A 22,027-nucleotide genomic window follows, 5' to 3' on the forward strand; every position below is an offset into this window, starting at 1 on the left:
CAGTATACAATTGTGTACCTCTACTTTTTATTATTATTTTGTAAACCATCTCCATATTTCTGCATTCTATCATTTTAATTGTATTCATGATGTTTCACTGATAGACCTAGTTTTTCCTACACTTTTCATATTATTGATTATTTAGGTAATCTCTGATTTTTAACTCTTAAAAGTTTTGCTATCAGCATCTTTATACAGCTTTTATTTTATTTTTTGGAATGATTTCCTTATGACAAACTCCCATGAGTAGAATTATAGTACCTCTTGATATGTGGCATCAGTTTGCTTCCCCAGAGGATCGGTGTGCATTCTTAACCATTCATCTGTCTCTTTGTTTGTGGCTGTCCCACTGTGGCTTACCAAACAGCTGCTACCTTGTGATCTTACTATCATTCATTTCCCACACATATCACGCCCTGCTAAATTAATCTACAGTTAGGCATCCTTTCAACACTTGTTATCTAACTATAATCTGCAACCTTAGTCTAGTCACCCTCTCTTACCAGCTGGGTTTTTACCAGGCATGCATGGAATTTAAACTCATTACAGAAGTTGAAGAAGATTTCAGTAGCAAACCAATTTGCACAGTCTTATAAAATTTTACATTTCCATTGCGTTACAAAACTTTTGAATTTTCCTATCATTTTTTCTTTGAGACAGTCTCACTCTGTCACTTAGGCTAGAGTGTAATGGCATGATCTCAGCTCATTGCAGCCTCCTCCTTCCAGATTCAAGTGGTTATTGTGCCTCAGCATCCCAAGTAGCTGGAATTACAGGGATGTGCCACCACATCCAGCTAGTATCAAAATATGTGTACACAAAAATACAAATTTTGGTGTTTTTTTTTTTGTATTTTGTGGACAGAGGGATCTGTCTGCATGACCTGAGCATCTCCTACCTGGCCCCACCTCCAGCAGTGAGAATTACAATTCAACATGAGACATGGGCAGGGACAATATCCAAAGCATATGAGTAGACAAAATACAAAAATTTTTGTATTTTTATGTATACATATTTTGATACCAGTTTTATTTACCTGTTTATTCACATATTCCTTTAATAAATGCTTACTGAACTGTTTAATGTGTCTGGCACTGTGTTAGATACTAGTACTAAGAAGGTGAGCAAAACAGACGTACTCCTTCTCCTCATAGGGCTTGCAGTATAATATGTTTGTGTGTGTACAGATGCCAGCTCAAATAACTATAAAATTAGAGCTGTGATAGTGACTATGAGGAAAAAGAGTGCTATGCTAGCATATAACAGGAGCTTAAGCAATTGGAAGTTCCTCTGAAGAGGTGACCTTAAAACTGTGTCCTGAAGAAAGAGTAGGAATTAGCCAAGTTAACAAGGTGGGGAAGGGTACTTGAGGCAGGGAGATCAACATACATCAGGACCCTTAGGTGGAAGGGGCTCAGGACATAATTTCAGAAACAGAGAAAAGGATAATGTGTTTGAAACACAGTGGGTGAAGAGAAAAGTGTGAGATGAGGCTGAAGAGGCCATTCTTGCATTGCTATAAAGAAATGCCTGAGAATGGACAATTTATAAAGAAAAGAGATTTAATTGGCTCAAGGTTCTGCAGACTTTACCAGAAGCCTGGTGTTCGCATCTACTCAGCTTCTAGGGAGTCCTCAAGAAGCTTACAATCATGGCAGAAGGCAAAGGGGGAACAGGCATGTCACACAGTGAAAGTGGGAGAGAGTGGGGTAGAGGAGTGCCACAGACTTTTAAATGACCAGATCTTACAAAGAACTCACTATCACAAAGACAGCACCAAGCAGAAGGGATTGTCCGCTTGATCCAAGCACCTTCTACCAGACCCCGCCTCCAGCACTGGGAATTACAATTCAACATGAGATTTGGGCAGGGACAAATATCCAAAGTATGTCAGTAGGTAAAAGTCATTATAGCAGTTCATCATGGAGAACATCTTAGACACAGGATCTTGCAGAAGAAGCCCTGTAGTAGTTAGAGCAAAAAGAATACTGAAGACCAATATGACTGAAGTTCAGAGAGTTTGGGAGAAAAGTGGGAGAAGGGGCTGGATGGGTAGACAGACCATGAAGGGTAGTCTTATAGTCATAAAAAAGACTTTGTCTCTGTCTTTAAAAAAATAGAAAGACACTACATTTACATTAAAGAAGAAGAACCCTCTCAAAGAGTCCTTAGAAGAAACCACCAAAAATGTAGCAGAAAAAAAATGGAGAATATAAAGTAATGGAAACTAAGAAAAAAGAGTGTTTCTTTTAAAAGTTTGTAAGGTTAATATGATGATGACATAAAAAGCAGAGCTCCTCCTCTAGAGATACTGACTTAATTGGTCTGAGGAGGGTCTCAGGCATCTGTATTTTTAAAACTTCCTAAGTGTTTCGAATGTACAGCCAAGGTTATCCCTCAATCCAGTTAAGTTTGCACCTAATATGAACCATCACAACATGTTTGATGCTATTTAAGAATCCAGTACAGTAAGAAAATGGTTGGGGGTTAAAGGAAGATAGAAGAAACTTTGAGTCCTTTTGTTTTAAGTGCTTTGTTTAAGGCCTTTATACTCTTGAGTATGACTGTGACAAAATAATGAGATTATGGTACCATATTTCACACCTCAATGAGGAATAGGTCATGCATATAGAATATGTCCAGTTATATGTACTATTTATTTTATGTATTTTTAATTTCTAAAGTTAAAAATTTTTATTTTAAAGAATAGCGTCTCACTATGTTGCCCAGGCTAGTCTTGAACTCTCAAGCTCAAATGATCCTCCCACCACAGCCTCCCAAGTATTTGAGACTACAGACACATGCCCTGATGTCCAGCAAATTATATGCATTTTGAGAATTTATGTGAAAGTAAATTTTTTTAGAAAACGTAAGAACCAAAGTAAAGCAATATTTTCCATGTTTTAACTAAGTTAATTTATATTTTACAAAAATTGAGAGTATCTTCTCTCATAATAGCTTCACCTATTTGTAGGAATGTACCAGGATATATTATTTATGCCTAGAATCGTAGTAATGTCATATGCTATCAAAAATTTTTAATGTCAGACTTTTAAGGGACCCCAAAAAGAATATGCTGTATTTTGAAAGCAGACTGTTTTGCCGTTTCAGTATCAGTACCATGCTGTGTTGATTATAGCAGCCTTGTAATACAGTTTGAAGTCAGGTAGCGTGATGTCTCCAGCTTTGTTTTTTTTGCTTAGGATTGCCTTGGCTATGCAGGCTCTTTTTTGGTTCCCTATGAAGTTTAAGGTGGTTTTTTTCCAATTCTGTGAAGAAAGTCATGGGTAGTTTGATGGGGATAGCATTGAATCTATAAATTACTTTGGGCAGTATGGCCATTTTCACTATATATATATATATTTTTTTTTTTTCTTTACAAAAATCAGATATGGAAGAAAACACAAAGAAAAAGAAAAAATAGGCTATGATATTACTTACCAGATAAGACAGAAACTTTTACAGTTGAAAGGTGGGAAATAGCCAGGTGATGCGACATGCTTGTAGTACCAGTTACTAGGGAGGCTGAGGCAGGAGGATGGCTTGAGCACAGGAGTTCGAGGCTGCAGTGCACTCTGGTCAGATGATCAGGACTATGGATAGTCACTGCGTAGCCACTGCACTCCACACTCCAGCCTGGGCAACATAGGAAGACCCTATATCTTAAAAAAAAATGTAGGAAATATAGCAAGAACTTTGAATATAGTTTATTATGCATTACATTTTACCATAGACAAAGTTAGAAAATATGAATGTGTTTTAGTTTTGAAGTCTGTACTGAGAAAATAGTAGGGTTATCATACTATCATAATTCATAAAACCTTTGCTGCTATTGACCATGGAAAAGGAAGGAGATGAACAAAATAAATCATTTAGAAAATCGGAGTTTAAAAATAGTATCATTTCATTAAAGAAGAAATATAGTGGTGGCTAGACATGAATAAGTTGAGTTAGGAAATGTTTTACAGCAGAAAGAAAATTGCAGAATAAATTATTTACTCAGAGAGAACAAAGGTTGAAAGGAGAAAAGATTGAGATTAGATTCCTGCAGCTACCCTCATTTTTACCATCCTGTAACAATCCTTATGTTCAGATATCTTGAATATTGTTTTTTTATACTTGAGGTGAAATTCACATAATGTAAAATTAACCATTTTAAAATGTACAATTCAATGGCATTTAGTACATTCACAATGTTGTACAACTACTACCCTTATCTAGTTTCAATATGTTCATGTTCACCTCACTTTCATTCAATTCATTTTATACCCCCCCAAAACCTTATATGCATTAGATAGTCACTCTCTATTTCTCTTTTCCCTTAGTCATTGATAATCACCAGTCTGCTTTCTGTCTCTATGAATTTATCTATTCTGTATATTTCATAGGAATGGAATTATATGTTATCTATTTTTTAGGAGATGGGGTCTTGCTATATTGCCCAGATTAGAGCACAGTGCCTAGTCACAGGCACAATTATAGTTCACTATGGTCTTGAACTTCTCAGATCAAGAGATCCTCCTACATCAGCCACCCGAGTAGCTGGGTCTATACAGGTACACACCACCATAATGCCTTTCAGATTCATCTATCTTGTAGCATAAATCAGTACTTCATTTCTTTTTCACAGCTGAGTGATATTTGGTTGCATGGATATACCATATTTTGTTTATCAGTTCCTCTGATGATGGACATTTGGGTTGTTTCCACCTTTTGGTTATTATTGGTAATGCTGCTATGAACATTCATGTAAAACATTTTTTTTTTTTTTGAGAAGGAGTTGCCCAGGCTGAAGTTCAATGGCATGATCTTGGCTCAGTGCAATCTCTGCCTCTCGAGTTTAAGCGGTTCTCCCTGCCTCAGCCTCCCAAGTAGCTGGGATTACAGGCACACACTGCCACGCCTAGCTAATTTTTGTATTTTTTTTTTTTTTTTTAAATAGAGATGGGGTTTCACCATGTTGGCCAGGTTGGTCTCGAACTTTTGACCTCAGGTGATCTGCCCGCCTTGGCCTCCCAAAGTGCTGAGATGACAGGCATGAGCCACCATGCCCAGTCCACATAAAACATTTTTGTTCTTTTGGGTATATACCTAGGAGTAAAATTGCTGGTCATTTAGTAATTCTATGTTTAACTTATTGAGGAACCACCGAACTATTTTTCACAAAAGCTGCACCATTTTACATCTCTACCAGAAATGTATGAGAGTTCTACTCTTTCCACATCCTTTTCAACACTTGTTTCCTATTTTTTTGATTATAGACATCCTGGTGGGTGTGAAGTTCTATCTCATTGTAGTTTTGATTTGCATTTCATTAATGACTAATGATGTTGACCATCATTTCACATGCTTATTAATAGTCCATTAACATGTTTTTCTTAGGAGAAACGTATATTCAAGTCCCTTGTCCATTTTTTAGTTGGGTTGTGTTTTAGTTTTTGATTTATATGAATTCTTTATATAGTCTGGATAATGCAGTCTTACCAGATATACAATTTGCAAATATTTTCTCTCTCTCTCTCTTTTTTAATTGTACTTTGGGCTCTGGGGTACATGTGCACATCCCGCATCCTGCAGTATTGTTGCATAGGTATATACATGCCATATGGTTTGCTGTCTCCATTCCCCTGGCCCATCGCCTACATCAGGCATTTCTCCCAGTGTTATCCCTCCCCATCCTCCCCACCCCTCCCCCCACCGCTGTCCCTCCCTTCCCCTTCCCTCCACCCCCAGCAAGTGTTGTTCCCTTCCTTGTGCCCAAGTGAGTGTTGTTCCCTTCCCTGTGCCCAAGTGTTCTCATTGTTCATGACCCACCTATGAGGGAAAACATTCAGTGTTTGGTTTTCTGTTCTTGTGTCAGTTTGCTGAGAATGATGGTTTCTAGATTCATCCATGTCTCTGCAAAGGAGGTGAACTCGTCGTTTGTTATGGCTGCATAGTATTCCATGGTGTATATGTGCCACATTTTCTTTGTCTGGTCTATCATTCATGGGCATTTGCGTTGGATCATTAAAAAATCTGGAGACAACAGATGCTGGAGAGGATGTGGAGAAATACGAACACTTTTACATTGTTAGTGGGAGTGTAAATTAGTTCAACCATTATGGAAGACAGTATGGTGATTCCTCAAGGATCTAGAAGTAGACATTCCATTTGACCCAGCAATCCCATTACTGGGTATATACCTAAAGGATTATAAATCATTCTATTATAAAGACAGATGCACACCTACGTTCGTTGCAGCACTGTTTTCTCTCTTTTTATATTAACTTTTACACTTGTGTCCTGAAAGTCACTTCTTCCTTCTGAAATACCTTGATAACAAATGCATTGCTAAATATGCCTTTGCCACTTAGTCCTTCCCTAGGGCCTTCAACAATGCTCATTTTTGAAGACACTTGATGTTTTTATCTTGTTGAGATGGAGTCTTGCTCTGTTGCCCAGGCTGGAGTGCAGTGGTGCAATATTGGCTTACTGCAAACTTTCCCTCCTGGGTTCAAGTGATTCTCTTGCCTCAGCCTCTTGAGTAGCTGGGATTACAGGCGCCCTGCACCACGCCCTGCAATTCTTTGTATTATTATTAATTTTTTTTAGTAGCAGTGGGGTTTCACCATATTGACCAGGCTGGTCTTGAACTCCTGACCTCAAGTGATCTGCCCGCCTCCACCTCCCAAACTGCTGTGATTACAGATTCAAGCCACTGCACCTGCCCTCTTGATGTTTTTTGAAATTTGGTGTTAGGAACATGCATGCCCATTTTATTGACCTTTTATTATATAAAGGTTATATTCCCTCTTTCTTGTATCTGTATATATATGTATTTTTATATGAAAAAAATTGAAAAGGCTTGACAATAATGTCTCCTCTATGACTCTATTTTATTTTTGTTCTTGCTTTCACTAACATACTTTTAGAATGAGTGGTCTATATTTTCTGCTTCGTTTCATCCACAACTGGTGCCTTTTCAAATCTCTTGCAACACAATTTCTTTGTCCTGAAATAATGAAACATTTGGGTCTGTGCCTGGCCTTTATCAATATTCTTTCTTCCTAGGGAATGTTACTCATGATTCAGCCACCTATTTGCATTATCCAGATGATGCCTTAATCTGTGTCTCTGAACTTAAACTCTAACCCAAATTTTATTATTTGTTTATTTATTTGAGACAGAGTTTTGCTCTTGTTGCCCAGGCTGGAGTGTAGTGGTGTGATCTCGGCTCATTGAAACTTCAGCCTCCCAAGTTCAAGCAATTCTCTTGCCTCAACTAAAAAATGGACAAGGGACTTGCCTCAGCCTCCCAAGTAGCTGGGATTACAGGTGCCCACCACCACAGCTGGCTAATTATTTTTATTTTTATTTTTTGTACAGACTGGGCTTTACCATTTTGGCCAGGCCGGTCTCGAACTCCTACCCTCAGGTGATCCACCCACCTCGGCCTCCCAAAGTGTTGGGATTATAGGCGTGAGCCACTGAGCCCGGCCAACTCAAGTTTTGGAGCTCTATATGCTGGATATTTTCAGTCGTTTACTTTACCAGATGTATTTCCTCTATTAATTGTTTTTTCTTCTCCAATTTTCTATTTCTTCAAATCTTATCAGTTTCAGTCTCATACCTTCGTAGTAATCATTGGCTACTCTCTTCTGTCACTTCTTCTGATCAGTCATCAAGTCTTTCGGCTTTTACTTGAAATACGCTTCATTTCCACTAAATGGTCAATCATCCCATTTTAATCCATTATCGCATAGTGCTGGAATTACTTCAACTGCTCCTCTCTGCCTGACCACTTCCTCTCCCTCCTTAGGTGATGATCTTTTAAACAGAGGACTGTGATGAAACGTGGTGCTAGGAGAGCAAGATAATCTAGTTATCTTTCTTTTGTGTTAGATAAAGTGAAGAAGGAAGGATGTTGACCCTCCTTGATGAAGCGATGAAGCCCTGAACTGTGGCAATGATGATGGAGAAGGATGTAAAAGTCGGAGTCTATTGGTGACCAATTAGAGCTGGAAGGACTTCCCCACGCTAATACTTCCCAAATATGGGAGTATTTTACTACCATAAATGAAATACATCAAGTGAATTTTTGTTAAGCGAGCAATTCCCGCGCTTCTGTAAGAACTGTCAGGCTTGGAGCGGGCCAACCAACCTCCAACATCCAGATGGCGGATCCTAGATTGGCAGCCTGCGTCTCTCTAGCTACCGTCTCTATGGTTCGGGGAATCTCCAGGTCGGGGCTTGACCGGTCCGGCTTTTGCGCGTGCGCGAGTCCTAGCGCGTGCCCGCCCTCCCGCAACTGTCTGACCCTGCTGGTGGGAGGGGTGGGTCTGGGAACGTTGCGGCGGCTGTCGCCGCGGCCCCAGCACCCAGAGCTGTTCTCCGACCAAGCCTCCCCTTGGAGTCCTTCCTTGCCTCCTGGGGCGGCGGCCACCGCCCTCAGATGGTGGGTCCGGAGGATGCCGGAGCCTGCTCGGGAAGAAACCCGAAGTTTCTCCCGGTGTCTGCGCCGGAGCCCGTGGGCCAGGACAGGAAGGTAATTTGGGCCACGGGCTGCTTTGGCGGAGGCGTCGGCGCTGTGGAGCCGCGGGAGGACGCTGAAGAGGAGGAGGAGACGTCGCCTCGCCAGCTCCTTCAGTGTTACCTCGCGGAGGCCAGGGAACAGCTGGAGCCGGGGCTCTGCCACTGTCCGCTCCCCGCTGGTCAGGCCGGCGCCCCGCCGCCCTCGGCAGCTCCAACATCGGACGCCTGCCCGCTGGACTCGGGCTCCAAGCACCGCGGCGCGGAGGTGGCGGATGGCCCCGCGCCGCGACACGGAGGCATGACCAACGGCGACTCGGGCTTTCTGCTGGGCCAGGACTGTCGCGATCTGGAAGAGGCTCGCGGGCTGGCGCGCGCCGGCGGCCGAGAGTCGCGCTGCTGCCGCCCCTGCGGCCGCCTCCGCCTGGAGGGGCCTGGCGACGAGGACTCCGACGGCGCGGGCAGCCCGTCCGACTGGGCCTCGCCGCTTGAGGACCCGCTGCGGAGCTGCTGCCTGGTGGCCGCGGACGCCGAGGAGCCCGAGGGCGCGGGCAGCGGCTCGGGGGACAGCCCTGCCAGCAGCTGCAGCGGTAGCGAGGACTCAGAGCAGCCCGGGGCCGGCGCCGGGGGTCCCCAGGAGGGCGCGCCCCCTGGCCCCTCGACCGAGAGGACTAGTGGGGGTGCGGAGCCGCGCCTGGGCTTTTCTGACATTCACTTGAACTCTCGGAACACGTTCGAGGTGAGCCGCGGTCAGACTGCCTGCGATCACTTGCCCCCGGCGGGGTCGCCGGTGCCCTCGCCCGCCGCGGAGCAGGGTCCTGTGGGGACTTCGGCCCGGGCTCGACGAAGCGGCGTCTTCGCGGATTTCTTCGCCAGGTACAGCGCAGGCTGCATGGGGACTCGGGGCGAGGCCGGGGCCGGGGCCTGGGTCGGAGCCGCAGCCAGGAGTCGGGAGTTTGGTCGGCCGCTTCCGTGCCAGCCTCGCACGCGTCAGGACCTAGCTTTGATTTGTCACTGGAGGAAGAGGAACTGGCTTGGCTTTGTGTTTCTGTAGAAGTTACGAGGTCTGTGGACAGCGAGTTTTTCTGTTGCCTTGACGGCTGGAAGCGTACCTGCCAATCATACCTGGCTTCTGAGCAGTCAGGTTTGGTCAGCTGGCTAGTGCCACATCTGCACTTGCCTTTTCTGGAAAAACAGATAACCTCCGTCTCCAATTTTTAAAAATTGTACTACAAGGACTTAGGTTGTTGCGGGGAGGCAGTATGTGTGTACGGGTGTGGTTGTGAAAGAGAAAAGGAAGTCATTTTGCAGAGCTGTCTATTTGCTGTATTTTCTTAGATTCTAAATCCATTCAAGTGGTTTGTGAATTCTTAAAGTCAGAAGTGGTTGTGCTTCATAGTGTTTAATCATTTGTTTTAGTGGCCTTTATTAAAATGCAAGTTGGTGTTTAGAATTTGATCTCAAGTATTTAAACCAAATTGGTGCTTTACCTAAGGAAAGCCTTTTCTCTAATTCCCCAAGATAAGCTTCCAATTCCCCCACTCCAATAATTTTTTTTATGGCATTGTATTTGTGATTTGACTTGATATTCTTTTCTTTTCTTTCTTTTTTTTTTTAAAGACAGTCTCGTTCTGTCTCCCAGGCTGGAATGCAGTAGTATGATCTCGGTGCAGTGCAACCTCCACCTCCCGGGTTCAAGTGATTTTTCTGCCTCAGCTGCCCAGTAGCTGGGATTACAGGCACATGCCACCACGCCTGGCTAATTTTTGGTATTTTTAGTAGCAACAAAGTTTCACCATGCTGACCAGGCTGGTCTCGAACTCCTGACCTCAAGTGATCCACCCACCTCGGCCTCCCAAGTGCTGGGATTACAGGCCTGAGCTACCGAGTCTAGCCCACAAGATATGCTTGAAATAAATTAGGGCTGGCGCGGGGGGCTCACGCTTGTAATCTCAGCACTATGGGAGGCTGAGGCGGGAGGACTGTTTGAGCTCAGGGGTTTGAGACGAACCTGGCCAACATGCTGAAACTTCGTTTCTACTAAAAATACAAAAATTAGCCGGGTGTGCTGGCAGGGAGGCTGAGGCAGGAGAATTGCTTGAACCTGGGAGGTAGAGATTGCAGTGAGCCATATTGCGCCATTGCACTCCAGCCTGAGGGACGAGAGTGAAACTCTATTTCTCAAAACAAAACAAAACAAACAAAAACTTAAGGTGCTGTACATTGCAGATTTCAGGATGGGCTTTGTTGATTTAATAGGGATAAATGAAAGTATTCAGAAAATACTTGCACATTACTGTAAAAGCAATTTCCCTTGAGTTAGATTTTGACAGCCTTTTTTTTTTTTTTTTGAGACGGAGTTTCTCTCTTGTTACCCAGGCTGGAGTGCAATGGCACGATCTTGGCTCACCGCTACCTCCGCCTCCTGGGTTCAGGCAATTCTCCTGCCTCAGCCTCCCGAGTAGCTGGGATTACAGGCACGTGCTACTATGCCCAGCTAATTTTTTTGTATTTTTAGTAGAGACAGGGTTTCACCATGTTGACCAGGATGGTCTCGATCTCTTGACCTCGTGATTCACCCGCCTCGGCCTCCCAAAGTGTTGGGATTACAGGCGTGAGCCACCGCGCCCGGCCCTTGACACCCTTTTTAAAATCTCTAGGCAAATAGAAAAATATGCCCAACTTGTAAAACCTTCCTTTATAGAGTTCTCTCTACTTTGTTTTTGCTACCTTTTCAGGGATCTTGACTATAACCAGAAGTGAAAGAAACAAATTCTTAGCTCAAGTTTTAGCAGGTTATGCAATTAGCATACATATTTGTAGACATAAAGGCACAATTTTCTGATTATAATTGATATTTCTTATTCCTTTCTACTTTATTCCCCTTTTTTGCTTGTATAAATTTACAAATATGAAATTTCTTAAAAGTGGAAAATCCTAATTTTGTGTCACTAAGGATAATATATATAGTAATGAGATCTGTATTTGTGATATAGTTGCAAAAATATATTTAAAGCTTGTACTGGCAGTATTCTAAAAGATCTCAAGGTTAGTTAGGTTTATAAATTTGTGACACTGTGTGGCGTTTGGGTGTTTATTGGTCATATCTATCTTGATAATGTTTTGAGGTCAGATGTCAGGCAATTTTAGATCTGGGAGGGGCTTTGGAAATTACCAATTAAATCATTATACTCTAAGTTCGTGCTTTCTGCCACGTATTGCAAATAGAGATGATTTAGACAACTGCCTGTGACCTGCAGGTGGGGTGCAGGCTAGTGGGGATTAAGTTTGAAGACAGATAGATACCTATATGTTGGAATTTATGACTAATTTTCTTTTTTTTTTTGAGATGGAATTTCACTCTTTCACCCAGGCTGGAGTGAAGTGGCCCGATCTCAGCTCACTACAACCTCTGCATCCTGCCCCGCCCCCCTGGGTTCAAGTGATTCTCCTGCCTTAGCCTCCCAAGTAGCTGCGATTTCAGGTACCCGCCACCATGCCCAGCTAATTTTTTTTATTTTTGTAGTAGAGATGGGGTTTTGCCATGTTGGCTAGGCTGGTCTTGAACTCCTGACCTCAGGTGATCCACCTGCCTTGGCCTCCCAAAGTGCTAGGATTACAGGCGTGAGCCACTGTGCCTGGCCAACAATGTTATTTATGAGAGGCTTAAATATTATTAGCGGTAGGCAGGAATTCTATTTTTTCTTTCGTTTTCCATGGTTTTTAAGTAGGCAGGAATTTTGATTTAATTTTTAAATTTTCTTTTATTTTCAGACTAGTGGAACTTAATTTAGGTAGATGACATTCAGATAACCACATTATTCATATGTATCACAGCACTGGATTTGAAGTCAGAAAACTTAGGTGCCCTAAAGTTAATTTCTCGAAGCCCCACTTTTCCTGATAGAGGTCTGAATTTTTTTTTTTTTTTTTTTTTGAGACAGAGTTTCACTCTTGTTACCCAGGCTGGAGTGCAATGGCGCAATCTTGGCTCACCGCAACCTCCGCCTCCTGGGTTCAGGCAATTCTCCTGCCTCAGCCTCCTGAGTAGGTGGGATTACAGGCACGCACCACCATGCCCAGCTATTTTTTGTATTTTTAGTAGAGACAGGTTTTACCATGTTGACCGGGATGGTCTCGATCTCTTGACCTCGTGATCCACCCACCTCGGCCTCCCAAAGTGCTGGGATTGGTCTGAATGTTAAGACTCTAGGAGTCAGTGCTTTCTTTATATGACATTCTTGGGAAAGAAAGGGCAGAGTTAGACACAGTTTTCCTTAACTGAATTCTGAGCACCTTAAAGGCAGGAAATGTGACATTCATCTCTGAATGTCACATTTTACAACAATGTGTCTATTACTACATAGTGTTATGTTAAATTAAGACACATTGGGCAGGGCGCCTTGGCTCATGCCTGTAATCCCAGCACTTTGGGAGGCCAAGGTGGGTGGATCATGAGGTCAGGAGTTCAAGACCAGCCTGGCCAAGATGGTGAAACCCCGTCTCTACTGAAAATACAAAAAAAATTAACCAGGTGTGGTGGTGGGTGCCAGGAATCCCAGCTACTCGGGAGGCTTAATCAGAGAATTGCTTGAACTCAGGAGGCAGAGGTTGCAGTGAGCTGAAATTGTGCCACTGCACTCTAGCCTGGATGACAGGGCAGGACGTTCCCCACCCCACCAAAAAAAAAAAAAAAAAAAAACCCGTCATTTCGGTAGATATCATATAGGAAATAGAAGAATTCACTTAGAATATGATTGATTTCATTTTGGAGGGCCTTAGTGGTCGTCTCCCAATTTCCTTGCCTTTCACATGAGGTGAGTTCTATCTATTTCAGTTCCTACTGGGGGCTTGCTTCAGCTTCACATAGACACCTTTCTGTGTTTATGGTGACTTGGCTATCAGAGCCACAGAAATAACATTCCCTCAGATTCTTAACCCTTCCCTGTCTATAAAAGTTGAAATGCAACCAGGCTCAGTGGCTCACGCCTATGATCCCAGCACTTTGGGAGGCTAAGGCAGGTAAAGCACCTGAGGGCAAGAGTTCGAGACCAGCCTGGTAAACATGGTGAAAACCTGTCTCTACTACAAATACAAAAAATTAGCTGGGCGTGGTGGCAGGCACCTGTAATCCCAGCTATGAGGGAGGCTCAGGTAGGAGAATTGCTGGAACGCTGGGGGCGGAGGTTGCAGTCAGCCGAGATAGTGCCACTGCATTCCAGCCTGGGTACCAGAGTGAGACTCGTCTCAAAACAACAAGAAATAGTTGAAATGCTAGATGGGTACCACTCAGCAGTGAAGAGGAGTGAAAACTTTTTCAAAATCTTTTGTGTTTCCAAGCTTGCTTTAATTTCTCAAGGATCTGTTTGTTACTCTTTTTAAAAAATAGTTCTAAGCTGGGCATAGTAGTGCGTGCATATAGTCTCAGCTACTCTGGAGGCTAGGGCAGGAGGATTGCCTGAGTCCAGGAGTTTGTGGCTGCAGTGAGCCATGATTGAGTCACTGCACTCCAGCCTGGGCAACAAGAGCGAAATTCCGTCTCAAAAAAAAAAGAATTAAAAAAAAAAAGTTCTAAACCATTTTTGTGGGTCCTTCAAGTAAATTCATGTCTTGTTTACTAAGTAGATTGGTTTATTTTTTACATAGATAGACTCTTTCAAATTTGTTTGTTTGTTTGTTTTTAGGCCATTTAATACTTTTGAAGCTTGGTAGGATTGCATTGGCATAGTTACTGTTATTTAGAAACATAGATACTTATCTGTGTTTACAGGTAGAGCTGATCTTTTTTTTTTTTTGCCAAGTCTTTATATGAATTTGATGGCCTTAAAGGGCATTGAAGGCCCTTCTCTACCCTTAAAAGGTAGAGAAGAAAGAATCAAAGATTTTTTTCTTTTTATCTGAAAAGAAAATTTACTTTATAGATTTTGAAACAAACAGGATCCATATGGCTTTTTCTGTGGTTGTTGACTTCTGAAACTTTGTAAATATTATGGCCAAAGCTATTTTCACAGAGCTCTTTTTATAATGGTTGGGTTGAATAGGAAAAACTAAAGACTCTTTCAGTGATTTCTTTTCACATCTAGATACTTTCCATTCTCCCTAATATGAAAATCAATGAAAATTTTTTTGTGTTCTTATTAAATGTGACGTGGGAAAATCTAAATTCCTATAGGTATAATTTTTCTTAATTTAAGGTTCTCAGAAACAACAAAGTTAGACACGTCCTTTTTTCCACCTGGAATTTGTGCTCGTTGACAAAATCATAATTCATCTGACTGAATCATCGTAAACATCTCTGTCCTGTAAAGCTCCCTTACTTGTTCCATAGTGTGTATTCCTCCCAGTCAACTAAAATAAAGACTACAGTTTCAAAGTGAGTTTCTCAAAAAAAGTTCCTTTCTGAAATCACTGAAGGAAAGGCAAAATATGAAACTTCTGATGTTTTAAAAGATTTTAAAAGCTTCCCAAAGCAGGCAGCTTTTAATACTCTGATACAATTATTTACAAGGAGAATTAAGGAAGAATCTATTTAATTAAAATCTGTTTTGTTCAGGATCAACCATGCTAATATAATTAATGTTTAAAATTTTAGAAAAGCTGAAAATAATATGTAATTAATTGCTCTAGAATAAACACAAAAGTCTATTAGGATTTTAGAGTGTTGTGAATCTACCATTATGTTAAATTGGGGAGCAGTGACTCAGATGCCTTTTATGTCTTTTCCCTGGGTCTCCTTCCCCTATCTCAGCTCCAGTATTTTCTTTTAAAAACTCAAAAAACAACAAACACTCTAGGGACCTACACTAAACCACTGGAATTCTAGCATTGGTTCAGGACTTCACCTTAAAAATTTGTGGTTTTCAGTTGGCAGATTAGAAATGTGATAATCTGAATACAGATTAGGTAGAATGTATTCAGAAACTGACTTTTGTGGAAGTAAGATCATTTAAGCACTCAAACATATTACTTTGAAGTGCTAAATTAAATTAACATTTTTTTTTTTTAAACAGGATTTCACTCTGTCATCCAGGCATGATCACAGCTCACTGCAGCCTCAGCTTCCTGGGCTCTATTGATCCTCTCAGCTCAACCTCCCAAGTAGCTGAGGCTACAGGCATGCACCACTATGACCTGCTAATTTTGTTTTGTATTTTTTTGTAGAGATAGGGTTTTGCCATGTTCGTCAGGCTGGTCTCAAACTCCTGGGTTCAAGTGATCTGCCTGCTTTGGTCTCTTAAAGTGCTGAGATTACGGGCATGAGCTACTGCACCCAGCCAAGTTAACATTATTTTACTAAACACCTGTAAGCAAAGCAGCCTATGATTATAATACGAACTTCCTGGAGTTACTTGTTTGATAGAAATCTCTAAACTATCCAAAATGGCCATAGAGATTTATTTTTTAATTTTTACAATAAACCTTTTATTTTTAAATAGTTTTAGATTGTAGAAAAGTGGCAAAGGTAATACTGAGAGTTTCCACACCTCTCCCCCAGTTCCCCTTTGGCTAACATCACCTTATATTTATGGTACCTTTGTCACAACTAAGGAACTAACATTGGTACAATGCTGTTAATTAAACTTCACACTTAATTTACCATAGAGATTTTGACTAAAAGGTTTTTATTTGGGGAGTGTTATGTTACTTTTAAGTGGAAGTTTGTACTTTTAAGATTTTAGATCTTTTAAGTGGAAGGAAGTTCAGTGATCACTTTATTCATGCCTTAATACTCCATGGAAAGCCAGTGATACTGTTGACAGAGAAATAATCTTTTGTTTGCTAGACATGATCTAGCAAGGTAGTATTAATTTAATATTGGAAATAAGTTATGCATGGTAATGAGTTATTTAACCTAGAACAATGATTTTTTTCAAAGCTTTTCATTGTACACTATTTAGGGACAGTGTTTATAAGATTTAAAACCCAGTATCTTTTTGCCTCTGGAAAAAAATATGAAAATGTATCTTAATTCTACATAATTTCACATTTTTCTAAAATTATTTTCATGTGTATTTTTTTCATAAGTTTTCTTTTTTTAAAAAAAAATAGAGATGGGGTCTTGCTATGTTGCCCAGGCTGGTGTCGAACTCCTAAGCTCAAGTGATCTGTTTACCTCTGCCTCCCAAAGTGCTGGGATGGCAGGTGTGAGCCATTGTGTCAGGCCACATTGTTGTTGTTGTTGTTGTTGTGTTGTTCTTGACATATTACTGTGACCTATGAAGGGTTTTTTACAGTTATTTGCCCAAAATCAGACAGCTAATTAATGTAAGAATTACAACTAGACTATAGATGTATTCCTAGGGCTTGAAGCTAATACACTGATTTCTATGAATTATAAATTTAAGAAGAAATACTTAGCTTTTGGTGTAGTGAAAATACCACGCTTGAGATAAGTAACTTGGTTTTTGTCCTAGGTAACAACTTCTGCCATTAAATAATTGTGATACCTTGGACAAATCACTGCATTTCTGGACTTCAGTTTCCTTATCCATGAAATTGAGAGATTCAGAGTCACCTCCATTTCTAATATAGTGGTATTATATTACACAATTCTGTTGCACACACAGTAGTAGACCACAAATATTTACTGGTTAAATATTACAAATGTGAACTGAGTTAAAGAGGAAGCTTAAAAAAACAGGATTTTTTTTCCCCTCTATAACATGAGAGAAATGCGAGAGATAGAACTATTCCTTTCAACTCTAAATTCCACCTTTAATGTTTCTTTTAGTAAAGGTCTAACTCTGCCTTAGAGTAATCAAGATAAAAATATCAGTGATCTTTGTTTAGTTTTTCATGTGAAGATGGCATAGAGCAGCAGCTCTTTTTTCTTATTATTTTCACAAGATGGGGAGGGGTAGTGAGAGAGAGAGAATGGGGTAATAAGTACATTTTAGTTAATCAATTAACTGGAACTTAAGCCTTTAACTTCCAGACCATGAGTTATTTTATGAAGGTTGCCAGTGTGCCACTTTGGCGAACTAGTACAGTTGTTTCTAGCTTTTGATATATTTCAAAATCACCTGAAAGTGGCCAGTTTATAGTGGTTTATGCCTGTAATCTCAGCACTTTGGGAAGTTGAGGCAGGAGATTTACTTGAGTCCAGGAGTTCCAGACCAGTATGGACAGCATAGCAATATCCTGTCTCATTTAAAAACATTTTTAAATCACCTAAAAGCACATTAAAAAAATTACATTCTCGTCCGGGCACAGTGGCTCACACCTATAATCCCAGCACTTTGGGAGGCCAAGGCGGGTGGATCACGAGGTCAAGAGATCGAGACCATCTTGTCAACATGGTGAAACCCCGTCTCTACTAAAAATATAAAAATTAGCTGGGCATGGTGGCGCGCGCCTATAGTCCCAGCTACTCAGGAGGCTGAGGCAGGAGAATTGCTTGAACCCAGAAGGCGGAGGTTGTGGTGAGTTGAGATCGTGCCATTGCACTCCAGTCTGGGTAACAACAGTGAAACTCTGTCTCAAAAAAAAAAAAAGTAGATTCTCTAATTCACAACCTCCACCTAGTCAGATTCAGGAAAGCTACTATTTGGCTGATGAATTTGCATTTTTAGAAAGTTGCCTGGTTGAGCACAGTGGCTCATGCCTGCAATTTGGGAGCCCCAGGTACAGGATCACTTGAACCCAGGAGTTCAGGGCTGCCTAGGCAACATAGTGAGACACTGTCTCTACAGAAAACAAAAAAACTAGCTGTGCATGGTGGTGTGCACCTGTAGCTCCAGTTACTCAGGAGGCTGAAGTGAGAGGATCACTTAGGCTGGGAAGTCGGGGCTGCAGCGAGCTATGGTCGTACTACTGCACTCCAACCTGGGTGGCAAAGTGAGACTGTCTCCAAAAAAAGGTAAAGTTGCATGCAGTTGATTCAGATTGTCAACTAGGTTTTAGTGAATAGCTTAATCCTAGGTGGCATCTTCAAGTTACAAGATAGAAGGCTGGTTCTAGAGTTAGGCTGCCTGTGCTTGAATTAGCTTACTAGCTCTTTAATTCTGGACGTCTCTGGACCTTAGGCAACTCATCCATAAAATGGGGATAATAATAATGCCTGCCTCATGGGATTGCCAAGATGGTTAAATAATATTTTACATTCTTTGTTTTTACTATGTGGCATATAATGAAGGTTCAAATGCTGTTACTCAGACCATAGCAAGACTACTATAACCCCTTTTGCAATTTCACCGTTGTAATCTATTGATTTGAAGAAAGGAAGATACTGGATGAATTTTTGTGTACTGTCTGGGGAAACATTACACAATTTGTGCAGTAGATTTTTAAACATAATTTGTACATGGGATTGGATAGATGTTAAAATGGATTCTGGTATAGTGATATAACATTTCTAGACGTCTTAAAGCTTTGAGTAAAAAGCAAATATGAGAAGGAAACGAAAGGAAGGAATGCTGAGAAAGATTAAAATATTTGTATCTTTTATTGTCTTATGAAACTTTTATAGACAGGCAAAGCCAATTTTTTAGTTTAAGTTCGTGAAATGTTTAACTTGGCTTACTCATGCATTTCATACTTAGTATGTTGTGGTAGGAAGGTTTTGGGAAAGAGTGGAAACATTTGGAGATTTTGAGACGACACATCTGTTATCCATCTTTAAATGTATGCAGAAAGGCCAAGTGTGTCCTTTTTGAGACTGCTTATTTCTGCCTAAGAACTCTGTTAGCTACACTATGAGTTATCTTCAGATAATTACGGCTAATAGTTGCTTGGACCCTACTATAGTGATTGTTAAATTTAGTGTTTAAAATTAGTTGGAAGGAGGAGAGTTGTTAAGAATGCAGATTCCTTGAAGACCAAATAGATCTTGGGTGGGGTCCACCAGGAATCCAACTTTTTAAAAGGACCCCTAAGTGATTCTGATGCAGGTGATTCCGACTATAACCACTGAAATACTGGGCTAATTGATAGGCAGGTCTCCTCAGGTAGGGACTGAAAGCAAGTACAGCACACCTTTATAGCTCACATTGCTTTACTGACTTAAAATTGGTATTCAGGTACTATGTAATAGATGAGTATAAACAGAAGTGTATAATAGAGAACAGATTCATAATACAAATCTGGAAGTACTTTGCTAGTCTTTACTTGGTTGAGAAATTATTTCTGCCTAATTCAATCTAGACTTCCTTTTTATTAATGGGAAAGGTCTTTTATTTTCATTTTATGCTCTTTAGATAGCCATGCTTGCCTGTCTTGTGAAAAGCTTTAACTTTTAAAAATTTCCTCAGGTCTACTCAGTTTGTTGACATACCTTTACCTTTCTTAGAGCCTATGAAAAGAGTGTTAATTTTCCTTACTTCTGCTGCTAGTTGTAATTCTTTTCTGTGCCTTTAAGAAGAAATCCTGCATACTGCACATGGCTTTCTCCCCTCCAACATTTGCTGCTTCAGCCTTTCTTATGCTTCTTTATTTCTGTGGCCAAAATAAGAAAGAGCGGGAAACACATGTGACCGTCTTGGTTTTCAACATGCTCTTTCCTGCAATTAAAAGAAGTTTACCTTAGGAAATCAAGCTCTAAGTCATGCTTCTTACTTAGAACTAGTTTGAGAGTGAACTTGATAAAGTGTTTAACTCATCTCTGAATTTGGCTTTTCAGGTTATTTTTTTTTTAATTTGAATTTTATGTTAGATACTTTTTTTGTTAAAAAATATTTCCATCTGCTTGTCTCTAACCACACACAGATTAAAACATTTTAAATTTGGAAGTGAACATAATAATTTAAAAATCAAATTATGTGCTGTTTTCTCATATTTTCCCAAATACTGTAATGTACAACTATCCATCATACATTAGGCATTATTTAGAATTTTCAAATCTGGTTTTCATCTAGACTGTTTGTAGCCATCTTTTAATGAAGTCAGGCAAATACTTTTTTGTTGTTGTCCCAGGAAAAAGTCATTCAAATACTATAATCGTTTACTTTTTTTGTGTGAGAAAAATATAAAATGTTCACATTATCTGTTTTTGAAAGACAGGGTAGGTACTATAAAATAAAGCTAAAGATAATACATTGTTTCCACATTATTCTTGTTAAGGTGGTGAGAAGACAATAAAGAAAATTTGAGGGTTTGGAAATATGGTGAGAGACAACTAGGGACTGTTAGAGAATGAGTTTGAAGGTATTTGTAGAGAGAGAAATTGCTGGAGAGAATAAATGCTAGGTAGAAGTTAGCCCTGTAGTTAGTACTTAGGCCAGTTGGTTTCAGAGTCTGACCACAGATTATTTCCATATTTTTCTAAGGTTTTTACTTGGCCTACCTTAGTGCCCTTGTAGATATTTCTAGCCACTTCTTACTTTACAGTGTCTTGTATGTCTCTCCTTAACTTCCCTAACGTCCCTGTCTCCCAGTGGCTTAATAGGCCACACTGTGAAACTGAACTATTTTTTAATAACAGTTATATATATAAAGTTTAATTTAGGCTCTATAAATTTGAGTTGTTAGTACAATAGTTTCAGCTACTAAAATGTACATGTATCAAAAGGTAAAATAAATGCAATATACAGTTGTACATACTGTATTCTTATTTGAGTTCCAGTGCTAAAAGGAAATGAAAATTTCTCCTACAAGTACCAAGGTAAATCTAGCATATGGAATTAAAATCCCTCTTACCCACATGGAAAAAATTCATAGTCCTTACTAGGAAGATATAGTACATGGAAATTTAAGTTCTAAAGTAAGTTATTGAAGTTTTAAATAAGTAAAACATCCCAACTGAATAAATAGTTTCTGTATTTTTGAAGAGGAATAACATTTAAGTTTCTTTTTTGTACTTATATAAGCCTTAACCCCCGCCCCCATGGTCATTGACTTTTTTTTTATATTGTACTTTAGGTTCTGGGGTACATGTGCAGATCATGCAGAACAACAGTGTTAGTACTACCTAGAGTTAAAGAGGTTGGTAGTCCTTGAATGTTATTTAGAAAACAAAGGACTTAGGATTCACACTTGTGTTTTGGTCACCAAAATTTTCGATCTGAAGACTAATAAAATAAAACTTTTGATAGGTAATTATTATATAAGGTAACTAGCATATTAATTGAGCAAATAACTGGAGGATAATGCCCATCTTTGTGATATACTCCCAGAAGCACAGTAATACTGTCAAGAATACTAGGATGAGGATTAACTTTCAAAACTGAGCATGCAAATAACATAGCTGAGAACTATATTGCATGAAGGGAAAATTTTAGAAGGTAACTGCTATAAAATTTTATAACTGGCGACTTAATGAGTAGATAAGATTGTATTGCCTTCTGCAATACCACTGAAACATAATCTTTGGATTTAGTTGTCAATTTGATAGAAACGTAACACTATGTAGGGAAAAAAATACAATTACCTTGGTCAGGATCCAGTTTTCACCTGTGCTGCTGGAAGAAGAGTTCTGGCATGCATACCATCAGTTCAGGATGTATTTCTAGGTCAGACATGAGCAAAATGTCAACAAAGCAAAGCACCAGCAATATGCCCTTTTATTCTTAGAGGGTTTAGA

General features: G+C 40.2%; 1 protein-coding gene and 1 long non-coding RNA gene across 6 annotated transcripts in view; one reads left to right on the top strand and one right to left on the bottom strand.

Moving 5' to 3' along the window:
- Positions 1 to 3,571, bottom strand: part of LOC144578712 (uncharacterized) — a 38,075-nt gene extending 34,504 nt beyond the window's left edge. The window contains exon 1 of the long non-coding RNA XR_013525019.1: positions 3,442 to 3,571. This is a non-coding gene — a long non-coding RNA (uncharacterized LOC144578712). The remainder of the gene's footprint in view (positions 1 to 3,441) is intronic.
- Positions 3,572 to 8,323: 4,752 nt separating this feature from the next.
- The window catches only part of TBC1D12 (TBC1 domain family member 12), a 123,073-nt gene continuing 109,369 nt past the window's right edge, over positions 8,324 to 22,027 (top strand). For 4 of the 5 annotated variants that reach the window (XM_002756452.7, XM_078346089.1, XM_078346090.1 and 1 more), the window contains exon 1: positions 8,324 to 9,387. In XM_002756452.7, the coding sequence (XP_002756498.5) occupies positions 8,435 to 9,387 (953 nt within the window). In that variant the 5' untranslated portion in view covers positions 8,324 to 8,434. The remainder of the gene's footprint in view (positions 9,388 to 22,027) is intronic. The other variant, XM_078346092.1, reaches the window with a different exon arrangement.

This window comes from Callithrix jacchus, chromosome 12 (assembly GCF_049354715.1).
Source record: "Callithrix jacchus isolate 240 chromosome 12, calJac240_pri, whole genome shotgun sequence".
NCBI lineage: Eukaryota > Metazoa > Chordata > Mammalia > Primates > Cebidae > Callithrix > Callithrix jacchus.